Here is a 22,831-nt window from a genome sequence, read left to right on the forward strand (position 1 = left end):
CTTTCCCCCCACCCCGCCCCCACTAGGGCTATCTGTACCTTGCTCGTCCTGCTTTCTACCCTTAATGTCCCTATTAGCACATTTCTTAGCTAATATCACCACCGTCAACACCTCTTTGTCCTTTTGTCTATGACATCTTTTGGTTATCTCCACCTATCACTGGCCCTCTATCCAGCTCTACTTGTCCCACCCCCCCTTAAACCAGTTTATATTTCACCTCTTTTCTAATTTTCCTTAGTTCTGTTGAAGAGTCATTCGGACTCGAAACGTTAACTGTGTTCCCCTCCGCAGACGCTGCCAGACCTGCTGAGTTTTTCCCTGGCATCTGTGATGCTGGGGACCTCCTGAGGTTATTCACATGACATTCATGTGGCCAAACCGCAGCTCACAAGCTGCATGTGGCTCTTTAACAGAGTGAGCCTCTTCCCTTGTGCTGTAAGGGGGAGGTAGGATCGAGCCGGAGATCAGGCAGCAGCTCTGGGAGGATCAACCAGCCAGAGAAAATGGCCATTTCCCTATAAATCGCTCAATATGCTTTCAGAAAATTCATCACTTATCAGTTTTTAACATAACTAAATCTTAAAATTTTGATTTTTAACACTTTGTTTAAAAGTCCCAGCTATTCCATTAACACCATGATAAACAGAAAGAAAGAGACACAGTAATAAATGGCAGAAAGCATAGCTTTTCATATCTTCTTTTGATTTATTTAATGCAAAGCAAGTGAGTTGAATTGTGAAAGCAAACAAAACTATTAATTGAAGAAAATAGATAAGAGGGGAGGACAGAAATGGATTTAGGATGAACATGAGTGGACATCTGACTTGTGTATCCTGCCATCAGGGTGAGCAGGTAAGAGTGAAGTGGAATAGATGGTTTAAAGTGCAGCAACTGACAACTGAGCAAGGGGAGGTGAGATGGCTAAATGAGATACATGGTGGCCATTTGAATTCAGTTTACTGAGGGGCAGGGATTGAGGGGTAATTTCTCTCCGTCTCTGTATCCCCCATCAACTCGCTCTCTATGTCTCCCTATTAATTGGAAACATGACATATGCAGCAACTTGATATCATTAAAGTTCTGACAGAAATATTTCATAGTCCCTTCTCTTAGGCAGTTCCTTGGGGTTGAGGATGACTTGCTTCCAGACTGAAAATGAGTTCTCAGCTGAATGTAGAGTCCAATGCATGACCTACAGTCTCTGTCACAGGTGGGGCAGACGGTGGTAGTGGGGGAACGGGTGGATGGGGTGCCCGGGTTGCCACACGTTCCTTTCGCTGTCGATGTTTGGCTTTAGTGATGAGATTCGAAGTGTTCAGCTCCTTCCTGGGTGCTTTCCCTCCACTTCGGACGGTCTTGTGCCAGGGGTTCCCGGATGTCAGTGGGGATGTTGCACTTTTTCTGAGCCACATAGGAGGGTGGGTATCACCACTGCTCCGCAGACCATGAGCTTGGCGATGGGTTTGAGGTCCTGGCCTTCAAACACTCTCTTCCTCATGAGGCCGAAGGCTGCGCTGGTGCACTGAAGGTGATGTTGAACCTCGTCATCAATGTCTGCCCTTGTTGACAGCAGGCCTCCAAGGTATGGAAAGTGGTCGACGTTGGCCAAGGCCTCGATGCAAGTTTTGATAACTGAGGGGCAGTGCAGTGTGGAGGGGGCAGGTTGGTCGAGGACCTTTGCTTATGGATGTTTAGTGTAAGGCCCATGCCCTCATTGAAGATGTTGATGATGGTTCGGAGCTCGGTCTCTGATTGTGTGCAGACGCAAGCATCGTCTCTATACTGTAATTCAGTGACAGAGGATGGGGTCTGGCCTGCAGGTGGCAGAGGTTGAACGTGTTCCTGCTTGTTCTGTAGTTTAGCTCCATTCCTGCCTGAAGCTTGCTGACAGTGAAATGGAACATTGCGGCAAGGAAGATCATTGAGCATCGGTGCGATGACACAGCCTTGCTTGATCCCAGTCTGAATGTGGATTGAGTCTGTGGTGGATCCATTGGTCAGGATCACGTCTTGCATGTCATTGTGGAATAGGCGGAGGATAGTGACAAATATTTGGGGGGGCAGCCGAAATGGAGGAGGATGTTCCATAATTCTTCACAGTTGACAGCATTGAAGAATTTTGTGAGGTAAAAGGCCATGTACAAGGGTTAGTGCTGTTTCCTGCATTTCTCTTGCAGCTGCTGTGCGGGGAAGATCATGTCCATTGTGCCCCTTGACATATGCAGCAACCTGATATCATTAAAGGTTTGACAGAAATATTTCACAGTACATTTATGAAGATCACACCCAGGATAAAGGGAAAGAGACAGAGAGAGAGAGAGAGACAGAAAGAGTTGCAAATGAGGTAGAAACAGAGAGAATGAGAAAGAACAGGGGAGAGATAGGAACTGAGAGACAGGATACATAGAGGGAGAGATTAAGGATCACAGAGAGAGAAATTACACAAAGTTGAAAGTAACTGTGCCTCAATCTTTCAATTCTCTGGTTAACAACTTATTTTTTCTCTATTGAAATGTTGTGAACAGAATGTATAATTGAGACGATGTACCCTGGGCTTTTACTGTGCTATTCCGTCTAATTCCCCCCTCCCTGTGAACAGATCTTTAAGGCAACATTCCAAAATAGATTTTAAATTTAACTGAGCAATCCAACAAGGTTACCACAGCGCCCACTTGACAGTGGGATTCCAAGGCTTTTAACACAACTTTACTAACTGGACACAGCAGACTTCTGCAAAAGTGGCTAGAGGCTTTTCCCCAAGGCTGATTTACATGGTGTACCTTTCAAGATTGTTATTGCAAGTGGATGGTAAATGCCGAGCTGCTGAAATCCCAGAGGGAAACTTGAAACAGCTGCTATAACTCTTTTGCAATTTGTACTTTATTTCGAGATGCATGCCTTAAATTCAGTAGTAATGAGCCTGCAGAGACTTAGAGGTTTTTAACAAAATTAAATTAAACATTTATTAATAAAAGAAAAGGTTTTAAGCGCATACATAGGTCTACAAATTGCTACTATAATAACTCCTAAATCTCCTAATTAATCAAGCTCCTAGTTACACCTCCATTAAGGCAAAAGTAAAACAAAAGAGATTTCAACAGACCCTGGCTGTGTAGCTGATAGTGAAAAAGATAGCTGTTGTCTCCAGAATGATCACAGAATCACACAGTGCAGAAGAGGCCCTTCGGCCCATCGAGTCTGCACCGACACATGAGAAACACCTGACCTACCTCCCTAATCCCATTTACCAGCACTTGGCCCATAGCCATGATATCAATGGCTTGGTTGAGTGAGCAGTGGAAAAGTGACAGATGGAATTCAATCCAGGGAAGTGTGAGGTAATGCATTTGAGGAGGCCAAACAAAGAAAGGGAATACACTATAAATGGGAGGATATTGGGAGGGGGAGAGGAAATGAGAGACCTTGGAGTGCATGTCCACAGGTCTCTGAAGGTGGCAGGTCAGGGGGATAAGGTGGTAAAGAAAGCATATGGAATGCTTTCCTTTATTGGACAAGGTATAGAATACAATGGTAGGGATGTAATTCTGGAACTGTATCAAATGTTGGTTAGGCCACAGCTGGAATTTTGTATACAGTTCTGGTTGCTATATTACAGGAAGGACATAATTGCTGTAGAGAGGGCATAGAGGAGGTCTACAAGAATGTTGCCAGGGCTTGAAAGTTGCAGCTATGAGGAAAGATTGGATAGGCTGGGGTTGTTTTCCTTGGAACTGAGGAGGCTGAGGGGTGACCTGATTGAGGTGTACAAGATTATGATAGGCCTAGATAGAGTAGACAGGGATGCGCTGTTTCCCCTAGCAGAGAGGTCTATTACCAGGGGGCACAGATTTAAGGTGATTGGTAGAAGGATTGGAGGGAAGTATTCAATGAATGACATGACACTAGGAAGTTCTGAGGAACAGAGGGACTTTGGCCTATGTGTCCATAGATCTCTGAAGGCGGAGGGGCACGTTAGTGGGGTGGTGAAAAAGGCATTTTGGACAATTACCTTTATCAATCGAGACATAGATTACAAAAGTAGGGAGGTCATGTTGGAATTGTATAGAACCTTGGTGAGGCCACAGCTGGAGTACTGTGTGCAGTTCTGGTCGCCACATTATAGGAAGGATGTGATTGCACTGGAGGGGGTGCAGAGGAGATTCACCAGGATGTTGCCTGGGATGAAACATTTAAGTTACGAAGAGAGGTTGGATAGACTTGGGTTGTTTTCGTTGGAGCAGAGAAGACTGAGGGGCGACCTGTGTACAAGATAATTAGGAGCATGGACAGGGTGGATAGAGAGCAGCTGTTCCCCTTAGTTGAAGGGTCAGTCACGAGGGGACATAAGTTCAAGGTGAGGGGCAGGAGATTTAGGGGGGATGTGAGGAGAAACCTTTTTACCCAGAGGGTGGTGACGGTCTGGAATGCGCTGCCTGGGAGGGTGGTGGAGGCTGGTTGCCTCACATCCTTTAAAAAGTACCTGGATGAGCACTTGGCACGTCATAACATTCAAGGCTATGGGCCAAGTGCTGGTAAATGGGATTAGGTAGGTAGGTCAGGTGTTTCTCACGTGTCGGTGCAGACTCGATGGGCCGAAGGGCCTCTTCTGCACTGTGATTCTGTGATTCTGTGACATGAGGAAAAACTTCTTCACCCAGGGGGTGGTGGGTGTTTGGAATTCGCTGTCTGGTTTGGTGGTGGGGGCAGAAACCCTGAACTCATTGAAAAGGCACCCGGATCTGCACCTGAATTTCTGTAACCTGCAAGGCTGCAGACCAGGTGCTGGAAGATGGGATTAAAATGGGCAGCTGGATTTTTTTTTCAGTTCGGCTGGCACAGACATGATGGGCTGAATGGTCTCTTTCTGTGCTGGAACTTTTCGATGGTTCTATCATTCTAAATATTGCAACAGTGGTGGAGCTAATCATTGATCTTCTTAACCCTCCTCCTATTTGTCGATTCATCCCAGCACTGTCACGAGATTTCTTTTGTAGTTTCCCCACATGGGGCCGCGTGACTCTTGGCCATTTTCTCTGGCTCCCTAACCCACTCTCTCATTGCTAACTCTCCAACTTGTGGCTTCTGTCTGGAAAGGGAGGGAGCAGTCTAATACAGAACAGGGATCTACTCTATTGGGACAGAAGTTCTCTGATTCCAGTTTGTTCAGTAGGTAGTGACAGCTTTTTCTCTAGTGAAACTAATCCTTTTTTTTGAACCTCTTGACTGATTTTCCACATTAGAAGAGCAAGGTTAAGCAGTGAGTATGTGCTAGCTCTGATGTGTGCCAGTGAAGTAGATTTATTTTTGCCACAATTGGCATAGTGTGTGAAGGAAGCTTGGAAGATAAACGAGGAGAAAAGTTGTGCCAAGGAAGCCTGAAAGGTTAGATCAGAAAAACCTGAAGATTTAACTGTTAACCCTGTGTAAACTTCAAGAACGAAAATGACATTGTCTAATTGTAAGAAATGCAAGTATGAGAGCCTCCTGGGGAGTGAACTCAGGGTGAGTGTGGTAGGATGGAATGGTGAGTGTGAGAGGGGACAGAGGGAGCTGGGAGGGTGGGAGAGTGAGGGTTCGCGGGTACTGGTGGAAGTGGCAGTGAGAGTGGTTGGTGGGGACATGGACCCTGGGGGTGGGAAGGAGGAGGTCAGGGAGGTCATTCTGGATGGGGTGGGATTTTCAGGAAGGTAGGGAATGTGCACATTCACCTGGACAATCATGAAGGAGAAGTGTTCGGACTGTAGGGTAATGGTGGCAGGGTCGAAGGTGATGCCAGGGGGTAAAAGCAAAATACTGCGGATGCTGGAAATCTGAAACAAAAACAGAAAATGTTGGAAAAACTCAGCAGGTCTGACAGAATCTGTCAAGAGAGAGACAGAATTAACGTTTCAAATTCATTTGCCCCTTCTTCAAGAGGAGTTGACTGTGATGGGGTAAAGGACATGGGTGGCTGAGGGAAGGGAAAGGACAGGGGAATTGAGCAGAAACCTGACTATGGCCATTGTTGTCAAAATGGAAAGTGAGTAGAGCCTCATGCTGGACAGGCACGAGTGCTGCGTGGGAATGTGATCAGTGGGTGGGCGGAGATGCAGGTCGGCCCAGATGGATAACTGAAAGAAAACCCAGCAGGCAGCATTGAAAATGTTCGACGTTGAGATAAATGTGCTGGAGGAAGGGTCCGGGTGCGTGGAAGAGTGTTTGCTCGAGGCTCCAAAAGGCTCTGCCACACAAACACTTCTCCCTCCAGATTCACTCCTGGTCCGACTGCATGCAGCTGAACCGCTGGTGGTGGGGGGATTCAGGGAGAGCACTTGCAAAGCCTGCAAATTAAGCTGAAAGACAACATTACACATTATTCAGTGGAAGTGAGTATATTTTCAGATTATAAAGTGACAGAATGTGTTCATCCATGCAACCACTTGTCATCAAAATTTCTTAACCTTTCTAGGCCTACCACTTCTTCTAGGTGCTGCCCTGACATCCGCAGCCTGCGCAATTGTTGGCCCTGTTGCCTCTGATGACATCGACATGTGTCCTATGGAGAGCTGAGGCCTTGAGGGCCCCAGCTTGCTTTGGCTGTCCTCCTGTGGGCCAGCTGCTCCCTCTGCGGTGACAGAGGATGAGGTTGAGGGAGTCACTTGGAGGGAGTAGACAGTCTCTGAGATTCCTGAATGGATGATCCAGGAGTATCCAGCTGCCACTCCACCTCCCTTTGGGTACCCAAGGGCCCCAGCCAGACTCCTTGAGGCGAAGGAACAACTGGAGAGAAAGCGAGTTGCCCGGTTTCCCACTTGTGTTGCCACTGCAGGAACTCACCCATGGCCACCTCAATGGAGCAGAGGTCTGCATGCATCTCCACGCTCTGCTGTACCAGAGCCTCCATGGTGTCCGCCATCCTCCCCAGGGAGAACTCCATACGTGCACATGTGGACAACACTTCACCAGAGGGCAGGCGAACACACTCCTCCTTGCTGAGGGCTTCCAACAGCTCTGTGTGATACTCCCCTGCCTTCTGCTGACTCTCCATGATGAGTAGGGAGGCCAAATCCAAAGTTTGTTATTTGACTCCCAGCTGACAGGTGCCTCTTCCCCAGCAGCCCTCCTCATGCTGGGGGGCTCAGCTAAACCTGTCTCCTCCTGCTGGACAAGTGCCCATGCGATGATCATCAGATTGTGACCTCAAGCCTGCTCTAGATGGGTCTTCCAGGTTGCTTATTTCCGGCTCTTCAATGGAGGAGGTGTTTTTTTTAATTCATTCACGGGATGTGGGCGTCGCTGGCTGGGCCAGCATTTATTGCCCATCCCTAGTTGCCCTTGAGAAGGTGGTGTTGAGCTGCCTTCTTGAACCGCTGCAGTCCATGTGGTGTAGGTACCCCCACAGTGCTGTTAGGGAGCGAGTTCCAGGATTTTGACCCAGCGACAGTGAAAGAACGATGATATATTCCCAAATCAGGATGGGGAGTGACTCGGAAGGGAACTTCCAAGTGGTGGTGTTCCCATGTATCTGCTGTCCTTGTCCTTCTAGATGGTAGTGGTCGTCGGTTCAGAAGGTGCTATCTAAGGAGCCTTGGTGAACTCCTGCAGTGCAACTTGTAGATGGTACACACTGCTGCTACTGTGCATCAATGGTGGAGGGAGTGAATGTTTGTGGATGTGGTGCCAATCAAGCAGGGCTGCTTTGTCCTGGACGGTGTCCAGCTTCTTGAGTGTTGTGGCAGCAGATAGATGGGAACACCACCACCTGGAAGTTCTCCTCTAAGTCACTCACCACCCTGACTTGGAAATATATCGCCGTTCCTTCACTGTCAAAATCCTGGTGCTCCCTCCCTAACAGCACTGTGGGTGTCCCCACACCACATGGACTGCAGCGGTTCAAGAAGGCAGCTCACCACCACCTTCTTAAGGGCACTTAGGGTTGGGCAATAAATGCTGGCCCAGCCAACGAAGCCCACATCCCATAAGACCATAAGACATAGGAGCAGAAATTAGGCCATTCGGCCCATCGAGTCTGCTCTGCTGTTCAATCATGGCTGATAAGTTTCTCAATCCCATTCTCCCGCCTTCTCCCCGTAACATTTGATCCCCTTACCAATCAAGAACCCATCTATCTCTGTCTTAAATACACTCAATGACCTGGCCTCTACAGCCTTCTGTGGCAATGAATTCCATAGATTCACCACTCTCTGGCTAAAGAAGTTTCTCCTCATCTCTGTTCTAAAAGGTCTTCCCTTTACTCTGAGGCTGTGCCCTCGGGTCCTAGTCTCTCCTACTAATGGAAACATCTTCCCCACGTCCACTCTATCCAGGCCTTTCAGTATTCTGTAAGTTTCAATCAAATCCCCCCTCATCCTTCTAAACTCCATCGAGTATAGACCCAGAGTCCTCAAACGTTCCTCATATGTTAAGACCTTCATTCCTGGGATCGTTCTCGTGAATCTCCTCTGGACCCTCTCCAGGGCCAGCACATCCTTCCTGAGATACAGGGCCCAAAGTTGCTCACAATATTCTAAATGTGGTCTGACCAGAGCCTTATAAAGCCTCAGCAGCACATTCCTGCTTTTATATTCTAGTCCTCTTGAAATAAATCCCATGAATGAATTTAAAACAAAATTTAGCTACCATACATTTGGTACCTTCATCCTAGTCATTACTGACCTTACTGACCCGTACTATGCCAGAACTGAAGGCAGTCACTCCAGATGGCATCTAAACAGGGCTGTGTTTCTGCTGTTTCATGTGGATTCTCTGCATTTCCAGCATTAATCTTGTGAAATTTAAATATCCTTTTTTTCCTAAAGCTGGGAAGGAAATATGGTAACATGTTCAGCCTGTCCCTGGGAACAGAGTTTTTGCTGATATTGGATGGCTACTCGATTGTCAGAGAAGCATTGGTACATCACGGTGAGGCTTTCTCTGGAAGACCCATTTCACCACTATTCCTGCGACTCAAAGGCCCACACGGTTAGTGACAATGCCCTGCCCTTACCACACCACGTCCCTGTTCCATATATCCAAATTCCCTTTCAAAACAACTCAATCTTTTCTTTCCCAGGGATTATATTTTCCAACGGCAGTGAGTGGAGAGAACAACGCCACTTTGCTGTGTCACATCTCAGCAATTTGCTCCCTCAGGTGAAACCCTGGATCATGTCAGAAGCCCGATGTCTGAGTGCGCGATTTGCAGAACACCATGGTAATTCTGTTTGGAAAAGGACCAATTGAGGTCAATGAGGACTTTGGATATTACTGCTCAATGTTGGGTTAAAGAAAGAAAATCTTTCATTTCCATAGTGCCATTCACCACCTAGGATGTCCTAAAGCATTTTATAGCCAATCAAATTATTTTTTCAAGTGTAGTCTCTGTTGTAATGTAGGAAACTTGGCAGTCAATTTTCCCACAGTAAAATCCCACACACAGCAATGTGACAATGTTAGAAATTAAGGAGTGCTCTAGTTAAGGTATTTAAGATGATTAAAAGGATTTGATAGGGTAGAAAGGATTTATCTCTGGTGGGGCAGGACGGTGGTAGAGGGTGGGGGTAAGGGGGAGGGGTGGGGGTGGTGCAAGGATTCCAAAACAGAGGGGCAGAACATTAAAATGAGAGCCAGACTGTTTCGGGATGACATCAGGAAGTACTTCTCCACACATTGCGGAGTGGAAATCTGGAACTCTCCACCAAAAAGCTGTTGATGTTGGGAGTCAATTGAAAATGTCTAAACTGAGACTGATAGATTTTTTCAGGCTAAGGGGTGTTAAGAATTGCATAATCAAGTCAGCCCGATGGAGTTAAGAAAAATACCAGATAGGATCATATTGAATACGGGAGGGGCTGAATGTCCTCCTCACATTTTGATCACACATGGGTCCAAAGTTCAATTAAGCAAAATATCAGAAATTATTAATTTTTTACTGGTTTTGGGTGAAGGATAGATATTGATCCGATGGGGGAGAACTCCCCCTACCATTCCAATTTTGACAATGGGGCTTATTAAATCTATCAGTGAGAGAACAGATAGATGCTGGGTTTAATGTCTCATCCAAAAGATGGCACCTACAGCAGTGCAGCACTCCCTCAGTACTACCCCTCTGACAGTACAGCACTCCCTCTGTACTACCCCTCTGACAGTACAGCACTCCCTCAGTACTAACCCCTCCGATAGTGCAGCACTCCCTCTGTACTAACCTCTCTGACAGTGCAGCACTCCCTCTGTACTACCCCTCTAACAGTACAGCACTCCCTCAGTACTACCCCTCTGACAGTGCAGCACTCCCTCTGTACTACCCCTCTAACAGTACAGCACTCCTTCAGTACTAACCCCTCCGATAGTGCAGCACTCCCTCTGTACTAACCCCTCTGACAGTGCAGCACTCCCTCTGTACTACCCCTCTGACAGTGCAGCGCTCCCTCTGTACTACCCCTCTGACAGTGCAGCGCTCCCTCTGTACTACCACTCTGACAGTGCAGCACTCCCTCAGTACTACCCCTCCGATAGTGCAGTACTCCCTCTGTACTACCACTCTGACAGTGCAGCGCTCCCTCTGTACTACCCCTCCGATAGTGCAGCACTCCCTCTGTACTACCCCTCTGACAGTGCAGCACTCCCTCTGTACTACCCCTCTGACAGTGCAGCGCTCCCTCTGTACTACCACTCTGACAGTGCAGCACTCCCTCAGTACTACCCCTCCGATAGTGCAGCACTCCCTCTGTACTACCACTCTGACAGTGCAGCGCTCCCTCTGTACTACCCCTCCGATAGTGCAGCACTCCCTCTGTACTACCACTCTGACAGTGCAGCGCTCCCTCTGTACTACCCCTCCGATAGTGCAGCGCTCCCTCTGTACTACCCCTCCGATAGTGCAGTGCTCCCTCTGTACTACCCCTCCGATAGTGCAGCGCTCCCTCTGTACTCTACCTCCAATAGTGCAGCACTCCCTCTGTACTACCCCTCTGACAATGCAGCACTACCTCTGCACTGCCGGTCTGTTATGACCCAGCAGTTGGTAAAGGCTGAGTTACTAAAATCCCAGAGGGACATTTTGAATAACTGTCATAACCGATATTTTCTAGTGGTATGTTTTGAGTTGCAGCTTTAAATTCAGGAATAAGACCACCAGTTCTCGCGAGGTTTTTATATCAAACTAAATGAAACATTTATTAATTTACAACAAATTAAACATATACACATGGCTACAAATTATTACTATCAGAACTTTTTAACAAATTCCCAAATTAATCTCCACTAAGGCAACAATAACCAATAGATGTAAACAGACACCAGGCAAAGCATTTTCACTTTACCAATTCAAAATGAGATTCCTTTCAATTTGGTTCCTTTGCAGACACAGTGGTAGGGCTTACAGGCTTAAATCTAACATGCCTCTGACCTGCCCATACAGACTCTTTTCTGTTATACCCAACCTTTCTCTTTGAATGTAAATTCTCATTATATCATCAGGCCCTATGAACCCCTTTCATAATACCAATTTTATTAGTAATAGAAACATTACTTGGTGTTTCCTAGCTAGGTGCAAGATTTCACTCCCATTCTTGAATGGTTTATTCAACAAAATGCAAATGCACCCTTTACCTTACTGTTTATACCTCAAAGCTACTATACATCAAAACACCGAGACTAGCTGGCTTCAATCCAGTTAACACAAACACAGATTAAACCTCTAATTAAAAAAAATTCCAATAATATTATACACGTTAATATCTCTTCATGACATCTCCCTTCCTATTGAAAAATGAACCATCATAATTCTAAGAAACGGCTTCATTTTTAAAATAACCCATCTCACCCTATCGCCTATGCTTATTACACTATTGCATTACCATGCATGCATTAACATAATATATATACACAAATCCTTGGTATCAACAGAAATCCCTCCAGTTCACTGTCCAGGTTTTTAAAAAATGTTCCATTTTCCTTTAAGCTTCAAACTCTTGATAACGCATCTACAAACATGTATAATCTGTAGATTAAATGGTTGTAATCATAGACTCCACCTGAAAAGTCTTGCACTTTTGCCTCAAAATTTGTCCAAAAACTTCAATGGATTATGGTCTGTATAGACAATTGTTTCTGATGAATCAGTTGCAGCATAAAATTCCAAATGCTGCAATGCTAACACCAAACACAAAGTCTCTTTATCGATCGTTGAATATCTTCTCTGTTGTACATTCAGCTTCCAAGGTTTTTCAACTCCAGTGTCACCTTCTTGTAGCAGTACAGCCCCAATGCCTATATCACTTACATTAACGGCCAACTTTAATTGCTAGGCCTAATTGGGTACTGCCAAAACTGGTGTCGTAGTTAATACAGTTTTCAAACTAACGAATGATTTCTGACACTCCTGTGTCCATTGAAACTTCTTGTTTGTTAATAGTTCAGTCAGTGGAGCAACCATTTGGCTAAAATTTGTTACAAATTTCTGGTAAAACCCACTCATGTCCAGAAATCTCAAAACTTCCTGTTTTGTTGTAGACACTGGGAAATCCACAATAGCCTTGACTTTCACATCTCTCAGAGCCACCTTACCATGTCCAATGGTGTGGCCTAGATATGTAACTTGTGCTTTTGCAAATTCACTTTTATCCAAGTTCATCACCAAATTAGCTTCTTGTAGTTGAGTAAATAATTCTTCCAAATGCTGTAAATGCTCCTCCTACGTCTGACTGAAAACTGTTAGATCATCAATTATAAAACACTCAATTGCAGAGACCTGCGATTACTTTGTTTGTTAGTCTTTGAAATGTCGCAGGTGCATTCTTCACACCAAATGGCAGGACTTAAAACTGATATAGTCCACTTGGCGTTACAAATGCTGATATCTCCTTTTCTCTCTCTGACATTGGTACGTGCCAATATCCTTTTAGCAAATCAATCTTTGTGATAAATTTCGATTGTCCCACTTTCTCAATGCAATCTTCCAACTGTGGTAAAGGATATGAATCTACGTTTGTCACCGCATTCAATTTTCGATAGTCCACACACACGGCAGAATTTTGCAGGCCTGACTGACTCGGCGGAGGGCGGGCAGCTGATCCCCGCCACTGAAACAGGCTGCGCCGCCATTTTGCGCGGGAGAGCCAATTAAGGCCCACCCAGCAGGGTTCCAACTCCTGTGTTCATCGGGAAAATCTAATCAGCGGCGGGTGTGTTCAGACCGCCAGTTCCAATGGGGAACCGACAGTCTGTATAAAGAGCGGCCAGACAGCCTCCTTTAGGCTGTTCACCATGGCCAGTCACTGAGCAGTACAAGAGGTGAGGGCAGAGGAGGAGGAGGGGGGCAGGCTGCAGGGTAGGCCAGCGGGGGACCACTGTGCCCTAGGTTCTCAGATGCCTGCCTTGCTGTCCTCCTGGAAGGTCCAACCATCGGGAGATCTCGTTTCCGGAGGATGGGAGGATGAGGGCCCCCCACATCACCAGGCAGGCGAGGCAGGGGATGGCGGAGGCTGTTAGCTCTCATGATGATGTGCAGCGCACAGGGACCCAGTGCTGCAAGCGCTTCAATGATTTGCTGTGCTCTGGAAGGGTGAGTACCATGTCAGCCTTGGCTACTTTACCCAGCAGGTGGCCTTAGCCTTTGAGCACCCCACCCCCAATGTCCTAGTGTCGTTACTGCATTAGGCATTTGGCGCACGCTGGGTGGGCAAACAGATAGTGACCATGCTTACATCGGCCTTAGTGGGTGAGGAGAAGATGGGTTCTCCCTGCAGCACATGTTGGTGTTTGTTGTATTTGAGTAGTCTGGGGGCAACCTGCAGGGGAGGCAGCTCGACACATACTCAGAACTCCAGCACATGTCTTATTGATGGTGATGAGATGGTGGAAGGGGAGCCTCAAGGTGTCATGGCCAAGAACCATCTGCTGGCTTCAGCGCCGCACCTAGTTGCACCTCCTTGCCATGGGCGCTAAGACCCGTGTGTTATTCAAAGTGATGGACGCCGAATGTGTCCAAGGTGGCTGTTGGGGAGACGGGTTGAGAGTAGCCATACTGTCTTCTGAGGGCTGATCACCAGTAGTGTGGACAGGAGCCACTGGAGGCCTCAGATGAGCCACTGTGGTTGGGGCGCAGCGTGCCTGCAGAGTACATGAGCAATCAGCCCCAATAAATGCTCTTCTCTGATCTGCAGGCAAAAACTGAGAGCAATATGCAGGAGCACCAGTCTGGTGGTGGGCACACCGTGCTCCAGCGCCTCACCACCTATGAGGAGCAGGTCATGGAGCTGGGGAGGAGGCAGGTGGCCAGGTCAGCAGGTGTCGGCGAGGCTGGGGTGCAGCGGCCAGGTATTTGAGGGCCACAGCCCCATCCACTCTGTCTGCCCACCATCCAAAGCACTGATGGTTGCTGCAATCGTTAATGCAGCCACACTGCTCATTCACAGACTGGTACAGTCAGACGTGCGGGTCATACACAAAGGTCCCTCGGCCCGTTGAGGATGTGCATCTCTAACACCTTCCAAAGTCGCCTTATCCCACTTGTGACCACTATCCCCATGGCCTAACATGCCATGGCATCGCTGCTGCACAGCCAAAGACTTATTGCATCTTAGGGGGGTTTGTACCTCCACCACCCTTTCAGCCAGTGCGTCCCACATTACTCTGTCCGAAAGGTCCTCCGCACCTCACCTGTCAACCTCATGGCACCCAACTTAAATAAATGCCAGCATGTTAGTCATCCCTGCGCCAAGGGGAAATGTTGCCTCCTGTCCACCTGTTCTATGCCCCTCATAATGGTATGAAGGTCAATAATGTGACCTGTCAATCTCCTGTGCTTCACAGCAAATGTTACAAGTGTTTGCAATGTTTCCTCATCACTCCAACTCTCCAGGCCAGCATGCATCCAGGTCAGGAACCTCTGCACTCTCCCCACTCTAATGCCATCCCTCCCATGAAGTGTAGGTCACAACTGAACGCAGAAGTGTAGCTGTGGCCTCGACAGTGTTTTCTACACTTGCAACATGACCTCTCTTTTCCTACGTTCTATTCCTCAGCTAATAAAGGCAAGTCTGGCTTCGACCTTGTTAAACGCCTTATGTTCCTGTTCTGCTACTTTAACGGGTCTGCCCAGCAAGGTCCCTGTAATTGTCGTGACTTCCCACGGTCCTACCATTACTTATATTTTCCCGTAGCTTGCTTGTCTTGCCCAAGTGCTTAACCAGACACTTATCCACATAACATTCCATGTAGCATTCCTTAGGCCATCTGACCAGCCTGTCTGTATGTGCGTGTAATGTTTGGGCCTCCTCTTGACTATTTTCCACCCCACAAATGTTAGTCTCCTTAGGTTCTTGAAGGGTGAGTGACTTATGAGGCTGGGGGGGATAGGGATGAAAGGTGTTACTGACTGAACGCTAACTGATGCACTGTCCTTGTTGTTAATTTCAACATCACCACCGCATGACCGCCCCCAACACGTCCAGAGCCCCCTCCACACCTGAGGGCCAAGACGCGCAACTTGCATCACATCCTTTCAGTGAGCCAGGCACCAACGCAGCGACAAACACTTCGGTGGCGATTATGACGTCGGCTAGAGTCCCAGGGCACAGTGGAGAGGGCACTTCACAATCGCTGGAGGAGATGGCACGGACGGAGAGTGCCGATGGCGCCAGCAGCTGGAGGACTACAGGGTACCAGGCACATGCTGAGTCCGGCAATGATGATGTGCCTCCTGAGATGTCAGCCATGCAGCAGCTGCAGGACAAGCGGCAGGATGTGCGGGAGCATCTGGCAGGGCTGCATGAGGGTGTGCTTCACTTGGTCTCTGTGGTGGAGGAATCCAGGCAGAGTGTCAGTGATTGCATGAACCTCAGGGCGGAGCTTCAGGCTTCCTCCACTGAGAGATTGACGACTCTCATGGAGAGGGGCTTCAGTCGGATTGAGAATCTTCTGATTGGGTTACGCTCTGACCTGCAGCCCTCACACCGCTAAGGGCCATAGGTGGTCATTCCCAATGTGGGAGATGTTCTGGGCACCAAGTGTCGCCACTCGGTGCCCATCCATCTGCGGTGAGCAGGGAGGTCCAATGGGACCTCACGTCAATGCAGCAGCTGCCTGTCATCACTGTGAGCTCCTCTCAGGGCGCTCCGGATGAGGGCAGCAGCTCCTCTTCCCCTCTGCCAGTGACCGTTGCATCCGTTGAGGCTGCGACAACTGGGGAGGTGCCAGTTCTGGAACCGGCCACTCCCTCCCAGGCGGGGCCATCACAGGCCCCATGGGCCAGAGGACGGCCAAGGTCATCGAGGCCAACAGGACAGCAGAGTCAGCCGGCTGTCTCACAAGCCACTCCGAGCGATGGGGCCGCACCTAGACGTAGCACCCAGAAACCTAAGCATAATGCACGATAGGCACTCCCCGGGTTTGTCACTGGTGATTTTGTGTTGGCCCGAGATTAAGGAACATATAATTATGTAAGTCTGAGCGATGTTTGTGCTTTACTTTGGTGGGAATAAAGTCCACTTTTCTGACCATAGCTGAGGGTGTTTCCTTTGTTCTGCATTTGTATTTTTCACAGACATCTCATGAGTGTTTGAGTGGATATTGATGTTTCTGTACTAAGCCCTTAGTTGCAGCTGATGAGGTGGAAGATGTAGCACCTAAGTGCCACGTGTGGAAGTTCCAGGCAATGCTGGTCCTGCTGATCCATGTGTGTGGAGCTAGATGAAGGTTCATTGGATTAAAGTCTCCCGGGTGACCCTGCCTCCTTGGTGTAGTAGCGGGTCGGCGTGCTGCCCCTCACCATCGCCCTGTGCTTCCTCATCCTCTGAGCCACTGCTGGATTCATCATGTACAGCCACATCCACTGCGTCAAGGTCTTCATCGTTCACTGCATCCCCCCTTCCCAGCGCAAGATTGTGCAGAGCGCAGCAGACTACCACTATCACAGAGACACGATCTGGGGGGTACTGGAGTGCGCCCCCTGAGCAGTCCAGGCATCGGAAGCGCATCTTGAGAAGACCGATGGCTCTCTCCATCACAGCCCTTGTGGTGCCGCGGCTCCTATTGTACTGCTGCTCAGCTTCTGTTCTTGGATGGTGGAGAGGCGTCATGAGCCACCTTCTGAGGGGATAGCCCTTGTCACCCAGCAGCCATCCATCCAGCCGAGTCGGAGCACTGAAGAGCCCCGGCACCTGGGAGTGTCTGAGGATGTAGGCGTCGTGGGAGCTGCCTGGGTACCTTGCACAGACTTGTAGAATCAGCATCCTGTGATCACACACTATCTACACGTTCATGGAGTGGAAGCCCTTCCTGTTGACGAAGGCACTGGGCTGACCCGCTGGCGCCTTGATGGCCTCATGTGTACAGTCTATAGCACCCTGGACACGGGGGAAGCCAGCAATGGCCGTGAAGCCTCTGGTTCGCTGTATCTGACTTGCCTGGTCCCAGCGGAAGTGGATGAAGGTCAATGCCCATCTGAACAGAGTGTCTGTAACCTGCTTGACACAAGTGTAGACAGCTGATTGGGAGACACCGCAAAGATCACCCACCAAACCCTGGAAGGAGCCAGAGGCATAGAAGTGGAGGGCAACTGTGACGTTCAGAGCCACTGGCATGGGGTGTCCACCCACACAGTTAGGGGAGATCTCAGGGCCAATCATCTGACAGATGCTGTTGACTGTCCCCCCTGAGAGTCGAAGCCTCCTTCGGCACTGCACCTCAGACATATTGAGGTAGCTGCTTCGCCGCCTGTAAACCCTGGCAGCAGGATAGTGGCATCTTCTGTGGCCCCTTCCGCCTTGGACAACCTCTTGGCCCTGCACCCCTTGTGCCTGCGCCTGGCCTCCCAAAGGTGGCTCCCCTGGAGGCTGATTGTCCACTCCTGGCCTCCTCCTTATTCTATCCCTCCCTTCCTCCTCAGAGTAGCTGCCTCCAGTGGAGATGTCAGAATCCATACCCAGGCTAAATAGAGGCCTCCGGAAAGCTGCAGGCCTGATAAAGATTCCTGTCTGCAGAGAGCTGAGCTGAAGCTTCAAAGTACAGAGAAAGCGATTGGAAATCGATCTGAACTGGTAACAATCACACAGGCAAGTTTAAAACACTTTCTGCATTAAATACTTCAGAAAAAACACGACCAACCCCTCTGAGCCCACATATCCCGCCCGTGGACGAGGTTTGTTAAAAAATCAGTTACCCGCCTGCCCGTTGGGCCCGTGCGCTGAGGAAAAGATCACACAAGCTCCTCAAAATCGGCTTCAGTTGCCGAGTTAAGGGCCTTAACAAGGTCTTCAATTAATGGCGGGCGGGCGTCGCACTTCATAGCGCGTCCACCCACCTAAATATCGCGATGTAGCGCACTGACATCGGGACGCTCACGCGACATCAGTACGCGACATTTTAAACGCTGACGTGCAGGTTCCGCCACCCACACATCAGCCATAAAATTCTGCCCACAGTCTTTGTGTTCCATTCGGTTTCGGTACCAGTACAACAGATGAACTCCAGTTACTGCAACGAGACGCAATGATATCATTTTGAAGCGTGAAATCAATTTATTTTTGTATTGTGATAACTTTGCTGGATCTACTCTGTGAGGATGTTGCCTTATTGAAGATGAAACCTGTACCAAGACACCATGTACAGCTAAATCTGTCTTCCCCAACTTATTTCCACAAATAGATTTGTGTGACTGCAATAGCTTTTCCAAATAACTTTGACACTTGTTTGGAAGGTAACCAATATTTCATTTAAATTTTCAAGCACATCCTCATTTTCCAATTTGACCAGAGGAAAATCAATTTCAGAGCCCTGCACTTCTTCCTCTTTCTCATCATCCAGCATCACTAACACCTCTTTTTGTTCCTCTTTCCTGTCAAGATACTTTTTAAGCATATTTACATGACACTCCCTCTGCTTCTTTCTTCTATCTGAATTATTTATTAAATAATTTACTTCACTCAATTTCTTTTCAATCCTGTAAGGCCCACTAAATCTTACAGTTAATGAGTCAGCAAATACTGGTAACAAAACTAGTACTTTCTCTCCAGAAATAAAACTGTGAGTTTTAGCTTTCTTATCTGCCTTTGCTTTCATCACTTGCTGTGGCTCACATGCTCTATTTAGCCTTTCCCTGAAATTTGATACATAATCTAAGAGAATAGTTTCTAAATTTTGACCCACCAATTTCTCCTGAATCAATTTCAGTGGTCCCCTTACCTCATGACCATAAACTAGTTCAAAAGGGCTAAAACCAGTCGATGTATTAGGAGCGTCTCTAATAGCAAATAACAAGAATGGAATTCCTGTATCCCAATCCTGTGGATAATCCTGACCATACGCTCTCAGCATAATTTTTAAAATTTGATGCCATCTTTCCAAAGCTCTTTGCGACTCTGGATGATAAACTGTTGATTTAAACTGTTTTATCCCCAAACTGTTCGTTACTTCCTTAAACAGCTGTGACATGAAGTTTGACCCCTGGTCTAATTGTATTTCTTTAGGAAAACCATACCTTGTAAAAAATTTAATTAACTGCTGCAGCACTACCTCAGAACTACCCCTCTGACAGTGCAGCACTCCCTCAATTCTGAATATTGACCTTTTGGCAGTGTGGCACATGGTTTAGGGAGTAAAGTATTAGCATAGATTGGTTAGCTAACAGGGAACAGAAAGTAGGCATAAATGGATTTTTTGGGTTGGCAAGATTTAATGAGTAGAGTGCCACAGGGACCAGTGTTGGGGCCTCAACTATTTACAATCTATATCAATGACTTGAATGAAGGGACCAAATGTATGGTACTAAATTTGCTGATCACACCAAGATAGGTAGGAAAATAAATTTTGAGGACATTAGGAGTCTGCAAAGGGATACAGCTAGGTTAAGTGAATGGGCAAAAAATTGGCAGGTGGAGTAGAATGTGGGAAAATGTGAATGTGTCCACTTTTGCAGTAAGAATAGAAAAGCAACCTGGTATCTAATTGGAGAGAAACTGCAGAACTCTGAGGTACAGAGGGACCTGGGTGTCTTGGTATATGAATCAGGAAAGGTTTGTATGTAGGTACAGCAAATGATTCGGAAGACAAATGGAATGTCATCATTTATTGCAAGGGGAATGGAATCCAACAATAGGGAAGTTTTGCTACAGTTGTACAGGGTATTAGTGAGACCATTTGTCTAGGGAAGAGTGTGTAGATAGCCTGGATCATGTTGAGATAAAAATAAAGTAGGTGTTAGGCATCTTGAAGAATATTAAGGTGGATAAGTCCCCAGGGCCAGATGGGATCTACCCCAGAGTACTGAGGGAGGCAAGGGAGGAGGTTGCTGGGGCCTTGACAGAAATCTTTGTATCCTCACTGGCTACGGGTGAGGTCCCAGAGGACTGGAGAATGGCCAATGTTGTTCCATTGCTTAAGAAGGGTAGCAGGGATAATCCAGGAAATTACACGCTGGTGAGCCTTACGCCAGTGGTAGGGAAATTATTGGAGAAGATTCTTTGTGACAGGATTTACTACCATTTGGAAGCAAATGGGCATATTAGTGAGAGGCAGCATGGTACAGAAGGTAAAGTCGCACGGGATCAGAGGGGAGCTGGCAAGATGGATTCAGAATTGGCTTGGTCACAGAAGACAGAGGGTAGCAGTGGAAGGGTGCTTTTCTGAATGGAGAGCTGTGACTAGTGGTGTTCCGCAGAGATCAGTGCTGGGACCTTTGCTGTTTGTAGTATACATAAATGATTTGGAGGAAAATGTAACTGGGCTAATTAGTAAGTTTGCAGACGACACTAAGGTTGGAGGAGTTGCAGATAGTGAAGAGGATTGTCAAAGGATACAACGGGATATAGATCGGTTGGAGACTTGGGCGGAGAAATGGCAGATGGAGTTTAATCCAGACAAATGTGAGGTAATGCATTTTGGAAGGTCTAATACACGCAGGAATTATACAGTAAATGGCAGAACCCTTAAGTGCATTGACGGGCAGAGAGATGTGGGTGTACAGGTCCACAGGTCACTGAAAGTGGCAACGCAGGTGGATAAGGTAGTCAGGAAGGCATATGGCATGCTTGCCTTCATTGGCAGGGGTATTGAGTATAAAAGCTGGGAAGTCATGCTGCAGCTGTATAGAACCTTGGTTAGGCCACACTTGGAATATTGCGTGCAATTCTGGTCCCCACATTACCAGAAGGATATGGAGGCGTTGGGGAGGGTGCAGAGGAAGTTTACCAGGATGCTGCCTGGTCTGGAGGTTATTAGCTATGAGGAGAGGTTGGAGAAACTCGGATTGTTCTCACTAGAGCGACGGAGATTGAGGGGTGACTTGATAGAAGTTTACAAAATTATGAGTGGCATGGACAGAGTAGATAGTCAGAAGCTTTTTCCCAGGGTGGAAGAGTCAATTACTAGGGGACGTAGATTTAAGATGAGAGGAGAAAACTATAGAGGAGATGTGCGGGGCAAGTTTTTTACGCAGAGGATAGTGAGTGTCTGGAATTCGCTGCCAGAGGAGGTGGTGGAAGCAGGTATGATAGTGGTGTTTAAGAGGCAGCTTGACAAATACATGAATAGGATGGGAATAGAGGGATACGGACCCCAGAAGTGCAAAATGTTTTAATTGACGGGCAATATGATCGGCGCAGGCTTGGAGGGCCGAAGGGCCTGTTCCTGTGCTGTACTTTTCTTTGTTCTTTGTTCTTTGTCATATCTGGAGTACATACGAGCATACAAATTAGGAGCAGGGATAGACCACTCAGCCCTTCGAGGCTGCTCCACCACTCTACAAGACCATGGCTGACCTGACTGTAACCTCCCACCCACCCCCGATAACCTTTCACCCCATGCTTATCAAGAATCTATCCACCGCTGCCTGAAAAATATTCAAAGACTCTACTTCCACTACTTTTTCAAGAAGAGAGTTCCAAAGACTCATAACCCTCTGAGAGGAAAAATTTCTCCTCGTCGCTGTCTTAAATGAGCAACCCCTTATTTTAAAACAGTGACCCCTGGTTGTAGATTCCCCCACAAGAGGAAACATCCTCTCCACATCCACCCTGTCAAGAGCCCTCAGGATCTTGTGTGTTTCAATCAAGTCACCTCTTACTCTTCTAAACTCCAGTGGATACCAGCCTAGCCTGTCCAATCATTCTTCATAAGACAGTCTGCCCATTCCTTGTATTAGTTTAGTAAAGCTTCTCTGAAATATTTCTAATGCATTTACATCCTTCCTTAAATAAGGAGACCAATTCCGTACAAGGTACTCCAGGGCCAGAATTCTACAGCTCCGCCGCTGCAGGGAAGGGGCAGTAAAATGAGCTGTGGGGCCATTCGAAACTCCATTGACTTTGGCAGGAACATAAAATCCCGCCGCTGTAAAATTCCGGTCCAGATGTGGTCTCACCAGTGTCCTGTACAACTGAAGTATAACCTCCCTACTTTTATATTCATTTCCCCTTGCAATAAACAATATCATTCTATTAACTTTCCTAATTACTTGCTGTACCTGCATACCAACCTTCTGTGATTCATGCTCTAGGTCACCCTGATCCCTCTGCATCTCAGAGCTCTGCAATCTCTCACCATTTCGATAATATGCTTCCTTTTCGTTCTTCCTGCCAAAATGGACAGTTTCACACTTTCCCACATTATACTCCATTTGCCAGATCTTTTCCCACTTTCTTAACCTATCGATATCCCTTTGTAGCCCTCTTGTGTCCTCTTCATAACTTACTTTCCTACCTATTTTTGTGTCATCAGCAAATTTAGAAACCATACCACCACAGGTTAGGAGCATGCAGGCAGAGAGGGAATGGATGACCACCAATCAGTCTAAGAGAACCAGACAGGGAGAGCAGCAGTCCCTTGGGTCCACCTCACTCGCTAACCAGTTTAC

The 22,831-nt window shown here is 47.4% G+C and overlaps 1 protein-coding gene across 1 annotated transcript in view; it reads left to right on the forward strand.

Moving 5' to 3' along the window:
- LOC144691868 (cytochrome P450 2J1-like) overlaps positions 1-22,831 on the forward strand; it is a 148,984-nt gene that overhangs the window by 25,192 nt on the left and 100,961 nt on the right. Inside the window, exons 2-3 of the mRNA XM_078560444.1 lie at positions 8,799-8,961; positions 9,053-9,193. Coding sequence (XP_078416570.1) covers positions 8,799-8,961; positions 9,053-9,193 — 304 coding nt within the window. The remainder of the gene's footprint in view (positions 1-8,798; positions 8,962-9,052; positions 9,194-22,831) is intronic.

Source organism: Cetorhinus maximus, chromosome 16 (assembly GCF_964194155.1).
Source record: "Cetorhinus maximus chromosome 16, sCetMax3.hap1.1, whole genome shotgun sequence".
NCBI classification, from domain to species: domain Eukaryota; kingdom Metazoa; phylum Chordata; class Chondrichthyes; order Lamniformes; family Cetorhinidae; genus Cetorhinus; species Cetorhinus maximus.